This window comes from Anguilla anguilla, chromosome 7 (assembly GCF_013347855.1).
Source record: "Anguilla anguilla isolate fAngAng1 chromosome 7, fAngAng1.pri, whole genome shotgun sequence".
In the NCBI taxonomy this organism is placed as follows: Eukaryota; Metazoa; Chordata; class Actinopteri; order Anguilliformes; family Anguillidae; genus Anguilla; species Anguilla anguilla.
Genome location: NC_049207.1, coordinates 28,548,531 through 28,568,723, shown reverse-complemented (window position 1 = coordinate 28,568,723; position 20,193 = coordinate 28,548,531). Strand labels below are relative to the sequence as shown.

General features: G+C 41.4%; 1 protein-coding gene across 5 annotated transcripts in view; it reads right to left on the bottom strand.

Annotated features, from left to right (window-relative positions):
• p2rx3a (purinergic receptor P2X, ligand-gated ion channel, 3a) overlaps positions 1-20,193 on the bottom strand; it is a 56,440-nt gene that overhangs the window by 18,839 nt on the left and 17,408 nt on the right. For all 5 annotated transcript variants that reach the window (XR_004766127.1, XM_035425771.1, XM_035425775.1 and 2 more), the window contains 3 exons: positions 19,231-19,324; positions 18,946-19,023; positions 9,604-9,742 (listed from right to left, as the gene is read on the bottom strand). Coding sequence is in view for 4 of the 5 variants with exons in the window: in XM_035425771.1 (XP_035281662.1) it covers positions 9,604-9,742; positions 18,946-19,023; positions 19,231-19,324 (311 nt within the window). In the remaining variant the exon portion in view is untranslated. The remainder of the gene's footprint in view (positions 1-9,603; positions 9,743-18,945; positions 19,024-19,230; positions 19,325-20,193) is intronic.

Genomic DNA, 20,193 nt, shown 5'->3' with positions numbered 1-20,193 from the left:
GGACACTGAAAAAAATTACTTTCCAGGCAGAATGGAAGCCATGTTCACACATACAAGACCCAATCTGCAAGTATATACCATCAAATCACTGACAGTTGGAGAATTTGTGGCCTGGCGGCCTCTCAGACGCACACATAACACAACATTAGACACTCATTTCATGTTATCAGCTGTCAGTAAAACTAACTTTTTAGCAGGCTAAGTTGTAAGTTATCAGTTGTCAGTAAGCTGTGCATGCCACATATGAACGTGCTCCCACAGACTATGTTAAAAGAAGGACCTTCGTCCCTCCTATTAACTTCACCCAGGTGCTCCGCATTTCTTTGTCTTTCGGGAAATCGTGAAAACTAAGGTATGGATGACTCTGTTTTGAGTTAGAGCAGCCAGGTGCGCTGCAATAACACCGGTGAGAGGATTCGGCCATTGCTTCTCGATAAACCGGAAGTACAGATACACTGCTTCACTGAATTCCAACCTCCTGGGAAATAGGAAGTGTGATAAAGGCCTATTGATCCTACTTGAGATGTTTCTACAACTTGATTGGGGTCCACCTATGGTAAATTCAACTGATTGGACAAGATTTGGAAAGGCACACAGCCACACACCAGTCTATATAAGGTCCCACAGTTGACAGTGCCTGTCAGAGCAAAAACCAAGCCATGAAGTCAAAGGAATTGTCCGTAGACCTTCGAGACAGGATTGTGCAAGGTACAGATCTGGGGAAGTGTACAAAAAGAATTCTGCAGCATTGAACGTCCCAAAAGAACAGTGACCTCCATCATTCTTAAGTGGAAGAAGTTTTGAACCACTAGGACTCTTCCTAGAGCTGGCCACCCAGCCAAACTGAGCAATCAGGGGAGAAGGGCCTTAGTCAGGGAGGTGACCAAGAACCCAATTTCCACTCTGACAGAGCTCCAGAGTTCCTCTGTGGAGATGGGAGAACCTTCCAGAAGGACAATCATCTCCGCAGCACTCCACCAATCAGGCTTTTATGGTAGAGTGGCCAGATGGAAGCCACTCCTCAGTAAAAGGCACATGACAGCCCCCTTGGAGTTTTCCAGGAGGCACCTAATGGACTCTCAGACCATGAGAAACAATATTCTCTGGTCTTATGAAACCAAGATTGAACTCATTGGCCACAATGACAAGCGTCACATCTGGAGGAAACCAGGCACATGTTCATCACCTGGCTAATACCATCCCTACGGTGAAGCATGGTGGTGGCAGCATCATGCTGTGGGGATGGCTTTCAGCGGCAGGAACTGGGAGACTAGTCAGGATCAAGGGAAAGATGATTGAGCAAAGTGCAGAGAGAGCCTTGATGAAAACCTTTGCCAGAGCACTCAGGACCTCAGACTGGGGCCAATGTTCACCTTCCAACAGGACAATGACCCTAAGCACACAGCCAAGGCAATGCAGGAGTGGCTTCGGGACAAGTCTGTGAATGTCCTTGAGTAGTCCAGCCAGAGCCCGGACCTGAACCCGATCAAACATATCTGGAAAATAGCTGTGCACCATCCAACCTCACAGAGCTTGAGAGGATCTGCTGAGAAGAATGGGAGGAATACCCCAAATACAGGTGTGCCAAGCTTGTAGTGTCATACCCAAGAAAACTCAAGGCTGTAATCGCTGCCAAAGGTGCCTCAACAAAGTACTGAGTAAAGGGTCTGAATACTTATGTAAATGTGATATTTCAGTTTTTTATTTTTAATCAATTTGTAAAAATTTCTAAAAACCGGTTTTCACTTTGTCGTTATGGGGTATTGTGTATAGATTGATGGGAATAAAAATGAATTTAATCCATTTTATAATAAGGCTGTAACATAACGAGATGTGGAAAGGTGAAGGGGTCTGAATACTTTCCAAAGGCACTGTATATAGGGACTTACTGTACATCTAAAGCCCAGGCAAACGTATTGGCCAAATTGAGTCTCATGGTGGTGCAGTATAGAGCACACTGTACATTTTTTAAATTCATGAAAATTCACTGTTGTCTTTTAGACATTAAAAACTTGCTCAATTTCCTTATCTGTAATACAGCGTTTTCCAAACAACAGCCTGTCTAATTACTGTAGATTTACCCCTGCCCAAAAAGTTTTTCTGGTATTTAGTTGTTAATTTCCATAAGCAGCACACTATACATTTCCTTACTACTGTTCCTTATTTTTTTTTTTTTAATGTCAAAGTGACATACAGCCGACTCTTGTTTCACTGTGTGAGCTCATTTAGTTTCCCTCTCCCAGCCAGCGTATGCAGTGCAGAGCAAGGAGGACAGTGCCTAAACACAAACATAATTAGAAGGACAGTCATGTGACCATATCTGTGCCAGGTAACAAAATATTTAAAGTTTTTCAAAATCAGTAAAATTTATCTGTTGTACTGCATCATTTCTTTAAAAGAACATGTCCTCTGCCCTGACCAAGACTGCAACGTATCAACATTATTTGGATTAATGTTAGCTAGCATTTAGCAAGCATCAGTGTTCACCCAGCTAACATTATTGCAGCTTAGATAGATAATGAAAACATTAACTTTTCACTTTTGACAGATGAGTATCGAAAAATTCCTTTTTGAAAAAAGAAGGATAGAGAAGGAGGGAGGAACCGCACCACAGATAATTTGCATTCACATTACTGATATAGTAACAATCATGGTTAACAGTTAGGCCTACTTTCTTTCATTGAAAATGATGAAAATCATTGTGCTTAGAAATGAGGTCATTTAGGATATCAGACACCAATGACTTTAAAGCCATTAAACTTATGATTAGAACTTGTATACGATATTATCCTCCAAAGCATTCTGATAGCATAACAGTTTGTCTGTAACTGAGACCATTACTGAAGAAGTTGTTATAGTTTGGATTCCTTTTGCATTCTGTTCATTCTCTCTGTTGCCAGTACAACTTGAAGCAAAAGTGCCATACAGATTTAATTTTCATCTGAAGTAAAATTAACTACACTAAATTGCCCTAACACTAAATAAAATGCCCAAAACAAAACTGTCTGCACATCCAAATTTAATAACCTCTTAATTGTAACAATGCAGTTTAGTAAACAGTAAAAACAATCCTTCCGCAACCAATCCCGAACCCCCCTGCCCCAAACACTTACACGGAGTTGACTGCCACAAATAAATTCTCAACCTGATGCTGGAACATATATTCGTACATCAGTGGTCACCGACATTAGGGATAGCCGCCATTTTGACAATGCTATTATTAATTTTCCTTGGTTCCTCTGAGACCTGAAAACTTTGATTATTAGTAGAGAGTACCTCTCTATGGCAACTCATGATTTTGGCCGTGACACTTGACGGCATCATACACCGATCAGCCGCAACATTAAAACCACCTACCTAATATTGTGTAGGTCCCCATCGTGCCGCCATAACAGCTCTGACCTTTCGAGGCATGGACTCCACCTCTGAAGGCGTCCTCTGGTATATTTGGTTTTCTGTATATATTTGCATCTACTTTATATTTGTATCTGATATTTTGTATCTACTGTAAATTTGTATCTGATATTTTGTATCTACTGTAAATTTGTATCTGATTGTGTTACTTTGTTGTCTTTGATGTTGCAACAGTGCAAATTCCCCCCAGGGATCAATAAAGTACACTACTACTACTACTACTATTACTTATTACATTATTGGTTTTTATTACATAAAAAATTTGAAATGGATTACATTATTGGGAGTTATTACACTATTGGTAGTTTATTACACTATTAGTTGCTACAGGGCTATAAAAAGCTAAGATATTGTTAGAGGGTGAATTATTTCCACATGATTTTAAAAACTCTCGACGGGTCAGAGCTGTTTTAGCGGCACGAGGGGGACCTGCACAATATTAGGCAGGTGGTTTTAATGTTGTGGCTGATCGGTGTAACTGTCATTTTAATTTCCAATATTCTAACAGTTGCAATTCCCTCCCCTTTTGAGGTAGAGATTTTAATCCTGCCTCATCCTGACACATAATATCCAGCATTTTTAGGTTTCTGTTGTTTTGAATTTGTTGAAAACTTTAAAAGTCATCTCCTCCTAGACGAACCCTAAAATATTGGCCCAATTGAATGGCATGATGGTGCTAAAGGGCCCAATACATATATATTTTTTAATTAATAAATTCATGAAAAATCACTGTTGCCTTTTTCAAAAAATAAATAAACACAAGATACTTGTGCCCTAAGGAAAAGTGCTCAATGAAGAAACCCAATGCCATTGCCAAAAGAACGTCTAACATGCTTGTGAATATTTATTTCATAAAAAACACGTTTTCAACATACAAAAATGCCAAGTTACTCAAAAGTATTGATATCAAAATGAGGCCAAGTTATGGTACTACAAACAATATAGGCTATCTTGCCTCACCGAAATCACCGAAATGACATAAGATGTATTTCAAAGCAATGCTACCCAATATTTCCTCAGTTCTTTCAAGTCACTTGGCCCTGGGCGAGGTAACATGAATGTAGAAACGTGGCATTTGCTGATAAGAAGGTTTTGTATGGTAGCCAAGTGAAGAAATGTAGTTAGTAGAAATGGCACAGCGGTGAAGTGGTGTAACTTTTTAATGAAAGAAATACATTTGCCGTCATGAAATGCATATGGGTGGCCATGAGTGAGTTTTGGTAAAGCAAATATAAGCGTATGAGAACGTTAGTGTAAAAGAGGAAATTATCTGCCTGAGGACAAGGCGGGATTCAATCGTTCAACCGGAGGTTTACCAGTCTGTCACTTTGTTAGGGCAGCACCATGACATAGCTATGCAATGCGTGAAATATCATTAGCAAACCTGTCCGTGGTTTTAAAGAAGAACACAGGCGAGTAAGCGCAGAAGAGCTCCCGTTGAATCCATATGGCTTTGCAATATTGTAGCCGGTTAACAATTGAACGTGCAGACAGTACGTCATAATACAGTGTATACGTTCGGGGAACGGCTGGTAGATATGGTGCAAAAGCAATAATTGAGAAGTAGTAGACAATTATTAGTGAGGGTAAAAGCAGGTTAAAGGAGTAACATGGTGGTTGAACGTGACACTTCCCAGTTGTCTTTAGGCAACAACAAAACAAATGTGTATAATTTTTTTATTATTCAGTCATTTCAATGTACTTTAAAACGTATTTTTCTAAGCCTAAATTTCCCACTATAAAAGTTCACCCGAACCGTCTGGGCGTGGTAATGAGAACTGTCAGTTAGCTATGATTGACAGACCGTGCCCCGTTACCATAGCTACCCCCATGATACGTGCTCTTTTTGGGAGACTTTTCACAAGCTAGCTAGTTTGGTAGTATATGAAGTATCGATAGATAGCTAAGGTAAGGACGTTGACTTATATCCAATTATAATTTTTGCTATCTAGCTAGCCAAGTTAAGATAAAAGCACAACTATAACGTCCTCATAAAAGCAAACTAGCTAGCTAACGTTATCGATAACATTGCCTTATGAAAGCAAACTACCTAGCTAGCTAACGTTAGTTAGCTAGCTAAATGAATATAACAAGAAATAATCTAATAGTCCTTAAAAGGCACTCTAATTTAAGTGAACCTAACATTAGTCAAATATTTGCATTGTAAGCCTGTACTTGCCTGTAAGCCAGCGGCGCAAACTATGGGTCTCGAGTTATCCATGGGTTTACGGGGCGTGGAAAGGGGAGTGGTTACTGTGTTTGTGACGCACCAAGTTGACAACTTTCTCAACCGGTTGAAAATAGGACAATAAATTTAAAACCCATATTTCTCCAAAAATACAGAACGGACATATTTAATACTTTACTCATTGTGTTTCTTCAATGCCTCTTGTGCAAATAGCACATAAAACCGAGAAAGTGTGAAAATCACCATGGTAACTTTAAAAGAAAGGTGTTCCTAGCTGGGCTTGAACCTAGGACCCTGTGTTCCCAAGACTGTAACCTTACCCACTAGGCCACAGGCGGACTAGCTGTTTGTACTGAAAATGTTTCTGAGTAAAAAGGTATGGGTATTTTGCGTGTGTATGCAAGTTTTTCATTGGGTCGTGTAGGTGAAGATTTGGTGGGTGTCGGTAAAATGTCCAATGGGGAGACATGTTATTAGTGGGATAGGCGGCAGGAAAAATAAGAATGAGAAGAAGGAGAAAACGCAAAATCCCCTTAGTTTGGGGCTTTATTGTGTGGACATGTGAAGTTGTTTATGAAATCTGTTTGTTGAAATGGGGTCAGAATGTACAGAATTTAATGTTTTTAAGGGCTGAGTGTCTGTGGCTGTTGTGGTTATTTCTGTGGGGAACCCTGAAAAGTGCCTCTCGGTGCTGTATAGGTATGGGGCATGCCCCCGCCAAGGCGTAACTTGGCGGGATGGCATACCTGCCATCCCAATACTATGGGACTATACATTACGAATGTATTACATGGCCCATAGCGGCCCCCAAACAGCATTGCCAACTTCAACAGACCCGTACTCCATTGATGCGAGCTCCAGGTATTGACAATGTGGATGCTACATACTCTACCACATGGCCCCCCATTGGCCACCACAACCCAACGTGTAGATACATAGGCAGTGCGAGCCAGCATATCACCAGGGTTATCAAGTGGGCACCTCCCTTCACCGGTGTTTTGTCAAGTTAGGCCCACGACACCTCGGGAAGGCTCAACAGTTAGTTCCAGCGTCCCAGAACCACCCCCTCCATGCTAGCTCTCATTGTCCATGGTACCCACATGCAGAACTTCCTTGTGTTATCCTATCCTTATGTCGAAAACAGAACTAGTCCTGATAACAATATCACACGTGAAGCAGAAACAGAGAAGAAAAGGAATACTCTTACCCTTTGTTTACTTTGGCCCCCAGCTGACATTATTTCTCCTCAACCAAATCCACTGACTTCCTTTCAATGCTTCTGCCGACATGTAATTTACCGCCTTTCGCAAACTCTGCCCACGAATCTCCAACTCTCCCAATAATGATATAGTCGATCGAGCTATAAACCCTCTGCATCCCACTTCTACCGGACAACCCCTAGCTTTCCATCCTCGCTGTTCAGTTTCTGCTGCCACATCTGCATATCTAAGCCTTTTCCTTTCATAAGCCTCCTCCACTGAATCCTCCCAGGGCACTGTCAATTCTATGAAATAGACTATCCGCTGACTCACAGACCATAGCACTAGGTCAGGCCTCAAGTTAGTGCTAACTATCTCTCCTGGTACAACGAGCTTTCCTCCCAAATCTGCCTGCATCTCCCAATCACATTAGCTCCCATTAGGTGGCCTGACTCATGGCTGCCTAAAAACCTACCTCCTCTACATTTCTCTCCCTCACAGACAAATAGAATGGCTGCACTCTCTACCCGATTACATCCTGAATTCACCTGTACTCTTTTACTTTCAATTCCTGCCGCTAAGCTTTTCAAAACTTGGTTATGTCGCCATGTATACCGACCTTGAGAAAGACTAGTCTTACAGCCTGACAGAATATGCGTCAAAGTTGCCATCTTTGAAAACAGTGGACACGACGGGTCCCCATCTGCCCACTGTTTTAGGTTCTGTGGTGATGGCAGCACATCATAAGTAGCCCCTATCAGGAATTTTATACAATATTCCTCCATCCTCCACAGTTCCCTCCAGCTAAGCTTCCTCTTCTCTATACTTTCCCAGTTCATCCACTGTCCCTGCTTAGCCTGGGCCACAGCCTTTGTACAACTCACTACTTCCTCTTGTCGACGCACCTGCTCTACTACCAGCTTCCTCCTTTCTGTGGGACCTACTTTGCTCCATACTGGTTTCCCTGAGCTGAGCCCTAAGCCCCCCCAGCCTTGTTGCACCTTACCTACAATGTCTGTATGCCTAAGAGCTGCCTTTGCTTCCTGTACTGCCTGTTTTGGGTTCCATTTCCTCCCTCTAGTTGGATTTGGGACCAAGTTACTAACTACTGTATCGTTGCTTCCTAATAGCAACAACACTGTTCTCACCTTCGTGCACTTAAACTCCTCTGTTAGACTAGTTACTGGTAGCTGGAGAATGCCTTTCCCATACAATGCCACACTACTAATACACAGAGGAACTCCTAGCCATTTCCTAATATACAAATTAATCAACCTCTGAAGCCTTTCCACCTTTGATATTGGCACTTCATATAATGACAATGGCCACATCAACTTAGGGAATAAACCAAACTGCAAGCACCATAATTTCAACTTGCCTGGAAGCCCTGACTTCTCTATCTTTCCTATCCCCTCTACAACGTCTTTCCTAAGTTGTTCTATCTGTTCACTGTCATTCAACTCCCCATTATACCATCTACCCAAACTTTTCACTGGCTTGTCCCTTATAGATGGAATTTCTTCCTTATCTACGTAAAACTTTCTCTCTATTACCTTCCCTCTGGTCAATGAAATGCTTCTCGACTTACTAAGCTTAATCTTCATCCTAGCCCATTTAAGATTCTCATTTAACTTCTTTAGTAACCTTTTTGTACAAGGCACTGTCATGGTCACCAGTGTCATGTCATCCATATCAGCCCTAATTGGTGGGAGGCGCAGCCCGCCCTGCCGTCTCTCCCCACCTACCACCCACTTTGATGCTCTAATAATGACTTCCATCGCCATTGTGAATGCTAGTGGGGAAATAGTACACCCTGCCATAATACCTATCTCTAGTCTCTGCCATGCTGTTGTAAAATCTGTAGTACTAAAACACATTCTAATATCTTGGAAGTATGCTTTCATCAAGTTTACAATCATCCCTGGCACTCTAAAGAAATCAAAAGCACTCCAAATAAGGCGGTACTGAACCAAACACATTTGCCAGATCTAAAAATACCACATGTAAATCTCTTTTCTCTATCTTGCCTGCCTGAATCTGGTGCCATATCATGCTAGTGTGTTCTATGCACCCTGCAAAACCTGGGATTCCTGCTTTCTGCACTGTAGTATCTATTAAACTATTCCTTTCTAAATAGTTTGCTAGCCTCTGTGCCACTATACTAAAGAAAATCTTACCTTCTACATTCAGGAGGGATATGGTTCGATAATGGCTTAAAACTAAGGACTCTTTCTCCTTGGGAATTAGGATTCCCCCTGCTCTTTTAGCCATTTTCCTCTGTTCCTGGTTTTGGCCTAACCACATGGAAACCTCTGAAGCTTGCAGTGCGAGTGGTACATCATACACCCCTTAGGCCATGAGATCTTTGCCATAGTGGCATAATATTGACAGTATCACAGCGTGTATCACAGCTTGAAGCTATATTTGTATTTTTTATTGTTATTTCTAATTTATATTATTATTTATATGCTGTTGTTGGTCCTAGTGCATTCATCAGAGATAAATGAGCATGTCACACCTGTACCTAGCAAAGAAAATGCAATTTATTTACATCCAATTTAGGTTCTATCTTGATACAAGTGGTACACAAATACACCGGTGAATTGGATAATAACAATATTACAGACATGTAATAATGATTCTTGCCCCAGGCTTCCTTTAATACTTAGTGTTCATCGCTCTGCAAACTGCAGTTCTTCACTTCTGGCTCACCAGAGGGTTATCAAAATAGGTGATGAGCGCTATAAGAATGGATTTGGGGCAGAGTTGGGGGCGGTGGTTCAGGTAAAGGGAATTCCTCACCTCGTTGGCGATGCTGTAGAAATCCTGATGGGCGAAGCTGAGGATGTCCCCCACCCTGAAGATGGGGCAGTAGATGTTGCTCATGTTAAAGTTGCAGTTCTTTATTTCATCTACTGTGATGCTGGGCAGCAGGGTCCCCCTGCAGGGAAAGAGGGAGAGGAAAAGAGTGAGGAGAGAGTAGCACACCCCCGGGTCAAATACTTAACTTAAAGACACTTTTTTCAAAAGAAACATTTATTTTTTATATACAATTGTATCATGTTGGATATTCAGCCAATAACTAACAAGGATGATATTGTCAATCTTTTTAACAAACATTTTACATCTTTAATAATCATAATACAGGGTCATCAGAAATTATTAGGCCTGAAATTTCACCACCTTCAGTTATAACTGAGCCACTTGCTTCTAGTCCTATTTCTTCTGCTCATGTTCTTGAACCATTAAGGAATATAGATCCTAGAAAATCACTGTCCTGATCCATTAGGCTGTCCTGAGCCCTAGGCTTCTGAAGCTAGCTGCACATCTTATTGCCTATCCTCTTTCATTTTTAATCAGTCTCTTTTGACTCACACTCTTCCCAATGATTGGATGGCACCCTATGTGCTCCCTTTGTTTAAAAGTGAGAATCCCTCTGATCTAAATAGTTACCATCCCGTTTAAAAACTCCCTATTCTGGCAAACATTTTGAAATCCCTGGTTAATACTCAGATCAAGCAGTTCTTACATGACAACACTATACTTAGTAATGTGCAGTCCAGGTTTCAGGTCTGGTCGTAGTACAATTACTGCAGCCTCTGCCCTAATTAATGACAGTACAAGCCCTTGACAATAAAAAACACTGTGCTGCCCTTTTTTAGGCTTGATGTTGAGCTTATTTTTAAACTGCATATAGTTACATTAATAACAGGAACTGAGGAGAAATTTAGGCTTCTAGTCAGGAATAAATCTTGTTTTAGTAATAAAATCATGCAGAAACTCAGTATAGCTACATTTTCTTTACCCATTTTAGACTATGGAGACATACTTTACATACATGCTTCCTCTACTTCACATGTCTTGGACAGTTTACCAAAGTGCCTTATGCTTCATTTCAGGTGCTAAATCATTAACCCAGCATTATATGCTATATACATGGTCTGGATTGATTACAACTGCATAGATTGATCCATGGGTTTAATTTTGTTGTTTAACCTCTTGTTTATCCCTCAACTTTCTTGTGTAGGCCATGTCAGCTGTCTAATTCCATTTTTCCTCATAATTAGGACTAATATGTTGTGCTTGTCATGAGGGGGGACACACTTTACAGGGAGGGGTGTTGCATTGTTGGTCTGGGTTTATGTGAAGCCTGTGCTCTCCTTGTGCACTTAGTCTTGCTGTAAAATTGATTTGATTGATTAAGCAGGACAAGATGTTGGCTTATCAGCCATTTATGTTCGAACCTTGCAGGGCTAATACATTCATTCTGTGGTCTGAGTTAGCCCGGCAAGGTTCCCACATAATTTGCACTCAGGTTTGTGTTCCAGTAGGAGGACTGTTAGTAGTGGCTGCCTTAGCCATAGCCATCATAGGTTGCTCACTGGTGACTGTGGATTGTATAAGTAGCTTGATGGAGCTTCTATCCAAGTGTTTATTCTAGGATTTTTGGCACAGAGACTACCATTTGTGTAAAGAGAATTTTTATAGTGACTAACCTCATCTTCTCTGTTTCTTTTCCCCTGGGGCTCCTGCCCCTCCCTCGCCCTGAGTTCACAGGATCGCTCCAGCCCTGTCCCTCATTCCTTGGCCGTGGACAAATGCAGCCCTGCTTCATGCCCATGCCTTGATGCAGCCTGGAGCTCCAGATGTATTACCATGCCCCTCTAAACTCCACTATCCTGAATTATACAATCTGGACTTCTACTACTCCAGTTAGTTTATTACCTGTAACCTATTGAACCCATTTTATTTGCTGTGATTGGTCCCTTATTACATTTCTGTTATATCCATTCTACTTCTACTTTACACCAGGCTAGCCAGTGGAAGATGGGCTAGTTTTTTCTTGCCTCTGTTTGAAGGTTTTTCTCCCCACTGGGAATTTTCTACCTCATGTGTTTGCTATTTTGGGGCTTCAGGCCTGGTTCTTACTTGGTTCATGCTCTTGCTCGGTTTTTGCTCTTTTCTCACATTCAGTTTTCTCATTCAGTTTTTTAAGTGATTGTGGTGTGGGGATGGCTGGTTTAAGCAGCCACACCTTCCCTGGGTCAAGCTAATTAGACCTGGCCAATTGGATAATTGGTAAAGAATTAGATAATTGGCCAGGCTAATTGGACCCAGGAACAGGAGTGGCTGCACCTGTGCGTAGTGAGGTAATCACTGCGCACAGGTTAAATCTGCCATCCCCACCCACACAAGGGAGCTTCTCTGTCATGACAGTGTTTAAGATCAGCTCACTTGGCTATAACATCTTGCCAAACCCTCGTAAATAAATGTGGACAGCTTGAACATCATCTCCCTGTGTCTCTGTGCTGGAGGGCCCCAAGGAAAGCCACTTCGGTGGCCTGTGGCAGGCGTGTTTGCCACAGTGGCGCCCAACGTGGGGCTGCTCCAGCACAGGAAAGAAGCACAGGAGGGCCAGCCAGGAAGCACACTGGAGGAGGGGCAGCTGAGGTGTTCCCGACAGGGCTTCGGGCGGATCCTCCAGGCCAAAAACAGAGAGCGGAAGATGACCAGGGAGGGGAAGGAAGCGATCCTCAGCTGGGACGCTGAGGAGCTGGACCTGGCCGGGAAGGCAGGTCAGCTACGGGTGGTGCACGAGAGGTGGTCGCGCCGTGAGCTGGACTTGGCCGGGAAGGCGGGTCAGCTACGGGCGGCGCACGAGCGGTGGCCACGCCGTTTTGCTTCCTTTCTTGTCCGTTTGGGTGTTTTGGTTCGTTGTTTTGGCCTGGTTGGTTTGCCCGGAGCCCATGAGGGGGTAAGCCTGCAGCAGCCTGCCAGCAGAGCCGACTGGCGGCCACCACAGCTACGAGGGTTCCCGGTCCCCAGTGCCGCACGGAAGCAAGCCCACCAGCCCAGCCACCCCACCACAGCCCCTGGAACAGCCCAAGCCCGGGGACGCCCCCACCAGCCAGCAGAGCAGCCCAGGACTTCCCGTGCTCCGGGAGGGAGGAGGAGGAAGGGCGGAGGGGGAGGGTCACAGCATGTACTGGACTGTTCCGGGGCCACCCACCCTGACTCTTTAGTGGAGTGTTTTTTATTTTTGTTTTTGGCTTTGTTGGGGGTGGGTGGGTGGGTGGGTGGGGGTGGGTAGGCTTCGGCCAGGGATTCTCCTTGGCCTCAGTTTAGAGTTGGGGGTATGTGGTGTGGGGATGGCTGGTTTAAGCAGACACACCTGCCCTGGGTCAAGCTAATTAGACCTGGCCAATTGGATAATTGGTTAAGAATTAGATAATTGGCCAGGCAAATTGGACCCAGGAACAGGAGTGGCTGCACCTGTGTGTAGTGAGGTAATCACTGCGCACAGGTTAAATCTGCCATCCCCACCCACACAAGGGAGCTTCTCTGTCATGAGTGTTTAAGATCTGCTCACTTGGCTATAACATCTTGCCAAACCCTCGTAAATAAATGTGGACTGCTTGAACATCATCTCCCTGTGTCTCTGTGCTGGAGGGCCCCAAGGAAAGCCACTTCGGTGGCCTGTGGCAGGCGTGTTTGTCAGTGATATTTTCAATTAATCTGGGCACATGATACACCATTTTAAAGTGGTGAAAAACTCACTGTTGTACCTATATAAACTGTTTTTCCATGCCAATGTTTTAGTGACCATGGTTCCTTATTTTTTAACATGTGGGGTGGCAGAACAAGTTTGGGGGTCCTCACCTTTGCGTTTTGGTATTCCAGACAACACAAATCACAAAAGTCTATATGCTTGTCACCGCAAGAATTCCAGCAAACAAAATCCATAACTTCAATAAAATGTCCATTGCTTACTTAGAAATTCTCAGGAGGAATTATCATTGCCGTCTGTTTTGCTGTAGCATACAGGCTGAAAATATTGTGTACAAAATAATGTTGTTATCTCCAGTTTGTATAGATTCTCAAGGGCAAAACGAGCCCACCTATAAGCTCTGACCAGCCCTGGCCAAGCAGTCCCTCAATATAGCCCATAGGACATGCAACGACACAACATGGACAGTGTAACTTGTGCCCGGTACACTGTCAGTAGTGATGATTGAGAAGCATTTTATACAATTTTTGTAATTTTGTTTCTAACGGTGTATCGGTTATTATGCTTGCATAAAAAGACATGCATTATTTCTCCTGTGAAACAAACCATACCTTTTTCAGTGTACATGCTACAAATGTTGTGCATTAGTCTCAACATTTCTGAGACTTTATGCCTACAAATGTTGTTTTACAACAAATTTATCTTTCAATTGCTAAGTCAAGACAGAACACTCCGTGTTTGGAGGCCTTGGAGAAAATCACTCGTCCAAATATTTCCGAGGGCAGTGAAAACAGCTTGGAATGTACAGCAGAGGGCATAGATTGCAGAAGTTCAGCAAAGGACTTAATTACATTTTATATCGGCGTGCATTTAAATACATTCTCAAAATATTTGTATTATTATTCAGTACACTTATTATTCAGTAAGCCTACGTATTTATAATAAATTGGGATGTATTGGGATGGCCTGCCCCATACCTATACAGCACCGAGAGTTTGCCGCTTTTTAGAGTTTCCAACAGATATAACCACAATGACCACAGACTCTCAGCCCTTAAAAACATTCATTTCTGTACCTTCTGATCTCATGTCAACTTACGGAATTCACAAACAACTTCACAAGTCCACACAATAAAGTGCAAAATGGACTTATCTTTTTCTCCAAGAAAATTCCAACTCAGTACAGTTAGTTGGTGGCTCACTGTTAATGTTGTGGCCTTTGGACCGCTGAGCCGCAGGATTGAATCCTTCACCAAATCTTTCATTTCTTATGCACGCTATTTGCTCACTAATGATTGTCTATTATTTTTCAACTATTGCTTTTACAACTGTATAATTCTTCTGCACCAAATCTAGCTGGTCTTTCACCAAACGTATACACTGTATTGTGACATACCATCTACACATTCAGTTAACCGGCTACATTTGCTTTCAATGTTAACGTTTTCTAGCCGGCTAGAATATAGCCAGGCCATATGGAATAAAACCGCACCAGAGTTGTGCTTACTGACCTGGCTTATTTAAAACCATGAGCATGATGGCATGAAACAACCTTTTCGTATTGCAAAGCCGTTCGTGCCCAAGTATGTGTTTATAACTTCATTCCCTTATGTAATATTTCCATTCACATTCTATCGGAATGTTCAATGCATACGTTTCACATGCACATGCAAAATTTACATATTTCACCTAGAAAATGAATGCGTTGGACAGCTACTTTGTTGGTGGCTCACTGGTAATGTTGTTGCCTTGAAATCTCAAAGTCAGAGGATAAAATCCAACCTAAGGCTCATGTAAATCTTTAATTTGTTATACACACTTATTTGCCAACTAATCATTTCCTATTGCTTTTAAACTATTGCTTTTGCTTTTTCAGTTATATCAAAATCTTGAATAGCAAAACTCACACATGGGCAGCCATAAGCATTTAATGACACATTTCTTGCTTTTCATACTAAGTTACAACAGCTTACCACTGTGGCGTACTTTTTTACTTGGCTACTGTGGAAAATGTTATTATCAGCAAACACCAGGTTTCTAAATTCATGTTACCTTGCGCTGTTCTCTATCTACCGACATACAAACTATTACAACGTCTGTAGTGTCAACAACGCCCATTTAAAACATTCCATTTTAAAACATGACGCATTCACAATTATAACTACTACTAGTCTATGTGAAAAAACAACATTTGTACAACAGTTTTTAAAGACTATTTCATGCATTCCTTGAACAACTGCATATATGATCATTTCAAACCACCTGTTTTATATACCGTTCAATAAGGACCACTCATCTCAGTCACGGTTTGTATATTTTCTTTGTACAATAGTCTGTGATCATATTAAACTTTACCTAAATGCGCATTCTGCAGAAAACATATTGTCTTAACTATTCAATCATTCGTGTTCATTTCTTTAGTACTACTATTATTTTCTGATATGCAAAGATTGCTGGGAAATATGTCTGTGCATGCTATTGTCCAATGTCAAGTTTTCAATTTCTCAGAACTGTTACCAAGTTTTGCTTCTCACATTGTCACGTTGTCAGTGATCTAGCTGAGGAAGACAGCACACAGGAGTCCTACCTATACAACTCAGCATATGAAAATGCCTTATAAACCATACAAACACAAAAACTGCATCGCAGAACAAAAACAGAAAACGAAGCAGGACATAAGCGTACACAACTTTCCAGCTCAGGAGCTGCGAATTTTGTAAATGAACACTCGTTGGATGGCCATAAACTAGGGGGATTTCTGTTGCGTTCCTGACGGTGCCAGCCTGTTATATTTTGAATTGCGCCATCGTGCCATATGACATAGCCTTTATTTTATATATACAGTATATAGCAAAGTGCCACTGCTAAACGGTAAATACTGATCAGACTGTACAAATTAATACAAGGATTACAGTCATCCACAAGCGTTTCTTAAAGGGTTACTTTGCATTTTTACACCCAGGTCCGCTGCGCTACTCATCACAAATTATGTGATAAACTTTCCCTCCCCAAAATCTCGTTCTGCCACCCAATCACACCAGTTTACATCAGGGACTGGCTACGATGTATGCATGTTTGCATGTATGTATGTATGTGTACGCATAATTCTCATAGTCTACATGTATGTGAATTAGTCTTATCAGTTTCTCATTACAAAGATACATTAAGAATCTTAAGAAAAATACATTTTCAATGTACAAAAATGCCAAGTTACTCACACATACAAACCATTATAAGACATTACCACTTGAAAAACCTAGGCCTGCCATTAAAAGTACTGCTATCAAAATTACGCCAAGTTACAATAAACAATATTGGCCTAACAATCTTACCTAACACAAATTAAACATGCTGTATTCCAAAGAAATGGTGCTACCTAATGCTTCCTAAATTATTTCAAGTAACTTGGCCCTGTGTTCTCTCAGATTATTCAGCAAGATTATTCCCGGTATAAATGATTTCCATTTCACACTTAGATACGACACATATACTTTGAATGGCCACAACGTGTTCACATGGTAAGATGAAAAAACACCAGGCAAAGTTACTTGAAATAATTTAGGAAGCACTGGATAGCAGCATTGCTTTGGAGTACAGCCATTTATTGTAATTTGGCGGAATTTTGATATCAGTTCTTTTAATGGCAGGCCTAGAAGTGTTAATGACTTTTAGTGGTTTGTATGTGTGAGTAACTTGGTATTTTTGTACGTTGAAAACATGTTTGTAAGATGTTGTTCTTAAGATATACACCGATCAGCCACAACATTAAAACCACCTGCCTAATATTGTGTAGGTCCCCCTTGTGCCATCAAAACAGCTCTGACCTATCGAGAGTTTTTAAAATCATGTGGAAATAATTCACCCTCTAACAATATCTTAGCTTCTTATAGCCCTGTAGCAACTAATAGTGTAATAAACTACCAATAGTGTAATAACTCCCGATAATGTAATCCATTTCAAATTTTTTATGTAATAAAAACTAATAATGTAATTAGTAGTAGTAGTAATGTACTTTATTTATCCCCGGGGGGAATTTGCACTGTTGCAGCATCAAAGACAACAAAATAACACAGATACAAATTTACAGTAGATACAAAATATCAGATACAAATATACAGTAAATCCAAATATATACAGAAATCCAAATATACCCGAGGACACCTTCAGAGGTGAAGTCCATGTCTCAACGGATCAGAGCTGTTTTGGCGGCATGAGGGGGACCTACACAATATTAGGTAGGTGGTTTTAATGGCCTTTTTGGAAACATGCCGAGACCTAGCTCAGAAGAAAACATTGCAGAATGCTAATGTTTGGTGGTATTGTCATCAAATTTGAACCAGGATTTGTCCAGCGTTGTGGCTGGGGCTGCATTGTGTTTCAAAGTCCACCAGACACAGCCACACACATCTGTATCCACTTAAAATAAAAATATTTGAGGTGAGAAAAAAAAAAACTTCCGCCTCCACTGTGTTTGAGCTTATGTTACTAATTCTGAGTAATTCTGACCCTTGAAAAAAAACTCCAATTGTTGCCTTTCAGAAAACACCAGGATTACGTCTGCAGTCAAAAGGGTTCAAGAATAGTAACCATTTTTTTTGGATGTGTCATTTCCAGGCTTGTGTTAAAAAAAGGAGCCCTACACTTAAGGGGTTAAAAAGAAAAATGTATTTATGTAACTGTATGTTTTGTAACACCCAAAGGTGAGTTGGAACAGTTAGGATGATGACTGCACTGCCGTTAGTTTGTTATAGGATAACTATAAGGAGCACTGGAGACATGTGGAAAATGTATTCTGAAAAACCCACCAAGTCAACCCACTTTTTCACAGGCTGGCCCAAAAACATATTTCCGCCTATTTCCTATTTCTTTCTACGCAACGCCAAAGTGTTATTTTATAGCTTATTTCATCCTGCTTGTGTTACGTGTCATAAAATTATAAAGGACAAACATCTATTGTGCTATTATTGCAATTAGGCATTTTATGGCAAAGTTATTTTTATCAGAATACAAGTGAAATAGTACAAAACACAGATTTTGAAATGTCCTGTGTTCCAAAGGTGTAGCATTCAATGAGCTATCGCAACCACTGGGAGCTGTTTGATTGGTCATAGCATCACTTGGGGAGGAGATTTAATCATCAGGGTATGCCCTGCATGATGCAGTAGTGACTCCTGTGGTCACTCAGAGACCTATAGACAATTTCAACCATGCTGCAATCATGGTACAAACTTACTGTAGATATATGAGCATGTAAACTCTTATGCACACTCACATATACCCTCATACACAAGTTTTTAAGAATTTTTAGGGATTGTTGAAACCCTGCTGAGACATGTCCAAAGGGAAGGAAGGCAATTGAGGACAAAGATAAAGGATGAGTAAGGGTGACTCAATCACTCATCATGCACAGACTCATCATGGTCAGACTCATCACAATCAAACCCATCATGGTCAGACTCATCCTGGTCCCTCATCGCGGTCACTGGTCAGGGACAGACTTATCATAGTCAGACTTATCGTGGTCTGACTCATTGCAGTCAGACTTATTACAGTCGGAATGCTCTTGGTCAGATTCATCAGGGTCGGAATGATTGTGGTCAGATTCAACATGGCCGGACTGATCATGGTCGGACTCACTTGGTAAAGTTGAAGAGGGGGAAGCGAATGCTGTTCTTAATAAAGATGGTGAAGTTCTCCACCTCCATCATGGGCTCACTGAGAGAATGAAAGAGAGAAGGAGGGAGAAAGAAAGGGGGGAGAGTGAATGAGAGAGAGAGAGATGAAGAGAGATTTACAGGTGGCTGAGTCCAGAATGGGAGAGATGTTTCAGTGATTGACTGCGGGGGCATGATTGGCAGGTGGATGATTGGCAGGGTGAGGGTGTGTGCAATTGCGCAGATAGCACCACGGACAGCGCCTCACATCTTTAAGCTGTCAATCTCAGCAGGACACCAGCCTCGAATCTCACAGGTCTTTGAGGAGTTGTCAAAGTCCACACATCTGCCAGTCATTATACCTGAGACAGAGAGATGTTGTTCCAAGCAGGCTATTTATAATGCAATTATAATCCATTTGTGGAGATACAGTGAGTGCCATAATGTTTGGGACAAAGCAATATTTATTTTTCTTGATTTAGCTCAATACTCTTGATTCTAGGCTTTAGATTGCCTTTTGGAATCTGTTATTGGTGTTTGTCAACATTTGGACCAGAGTTGTGCCAATGAAAGTCAAGGAAGTCATTAAGAGGCTCAGAAATATGGGAAATAATCAGAAACACCCGTGAAGCCATTTGTCCCAAACATTGTGATGCCCAGAAACAGGGAGGGCTATATATAAAAAGTGTTATTTCTACATGGTGAACCCAAAATGCACTAAAATAGCCTTAAATAAAATCTGAGAAAACAAACTTTAACCACATACAGTTGAGACCAAAAGTTTACATACACCTAGGCTAAAGACATTCAAACTCAATTTTTTACAACTGCACACATTTCATGCTACTGTACATTTCCTGTGTTAAGTCAGTTAGGGTATCTACTTTATTTCCATAAGAGGTAATTTCAAAATGATAGCTAAGAGACAAATTTATTTCAGCTTTTATGTACTATATCAGATTTTCAGTGTGTCAAAAGTTTACATACACTTCAGTATTTTACATACATGTTAGTATTTGGTGGCATTGCCTTTTAATTTCTTAACTTGAATCAAATGCATGGGGTAGCCCTCCACAAGCTTCTCACAATACTTTGCTGGAATGTTTGCCCATTCCTCCTGACAGAACTGGTGTAACTCAGTCAGGTTTGTGGGCCTCCTTTCTCAGACATGCTCTTTCAGTTCAGTCCACAAATTTTCTGTGGGATTCAGGTCAGGGCTTTGTGATGGACA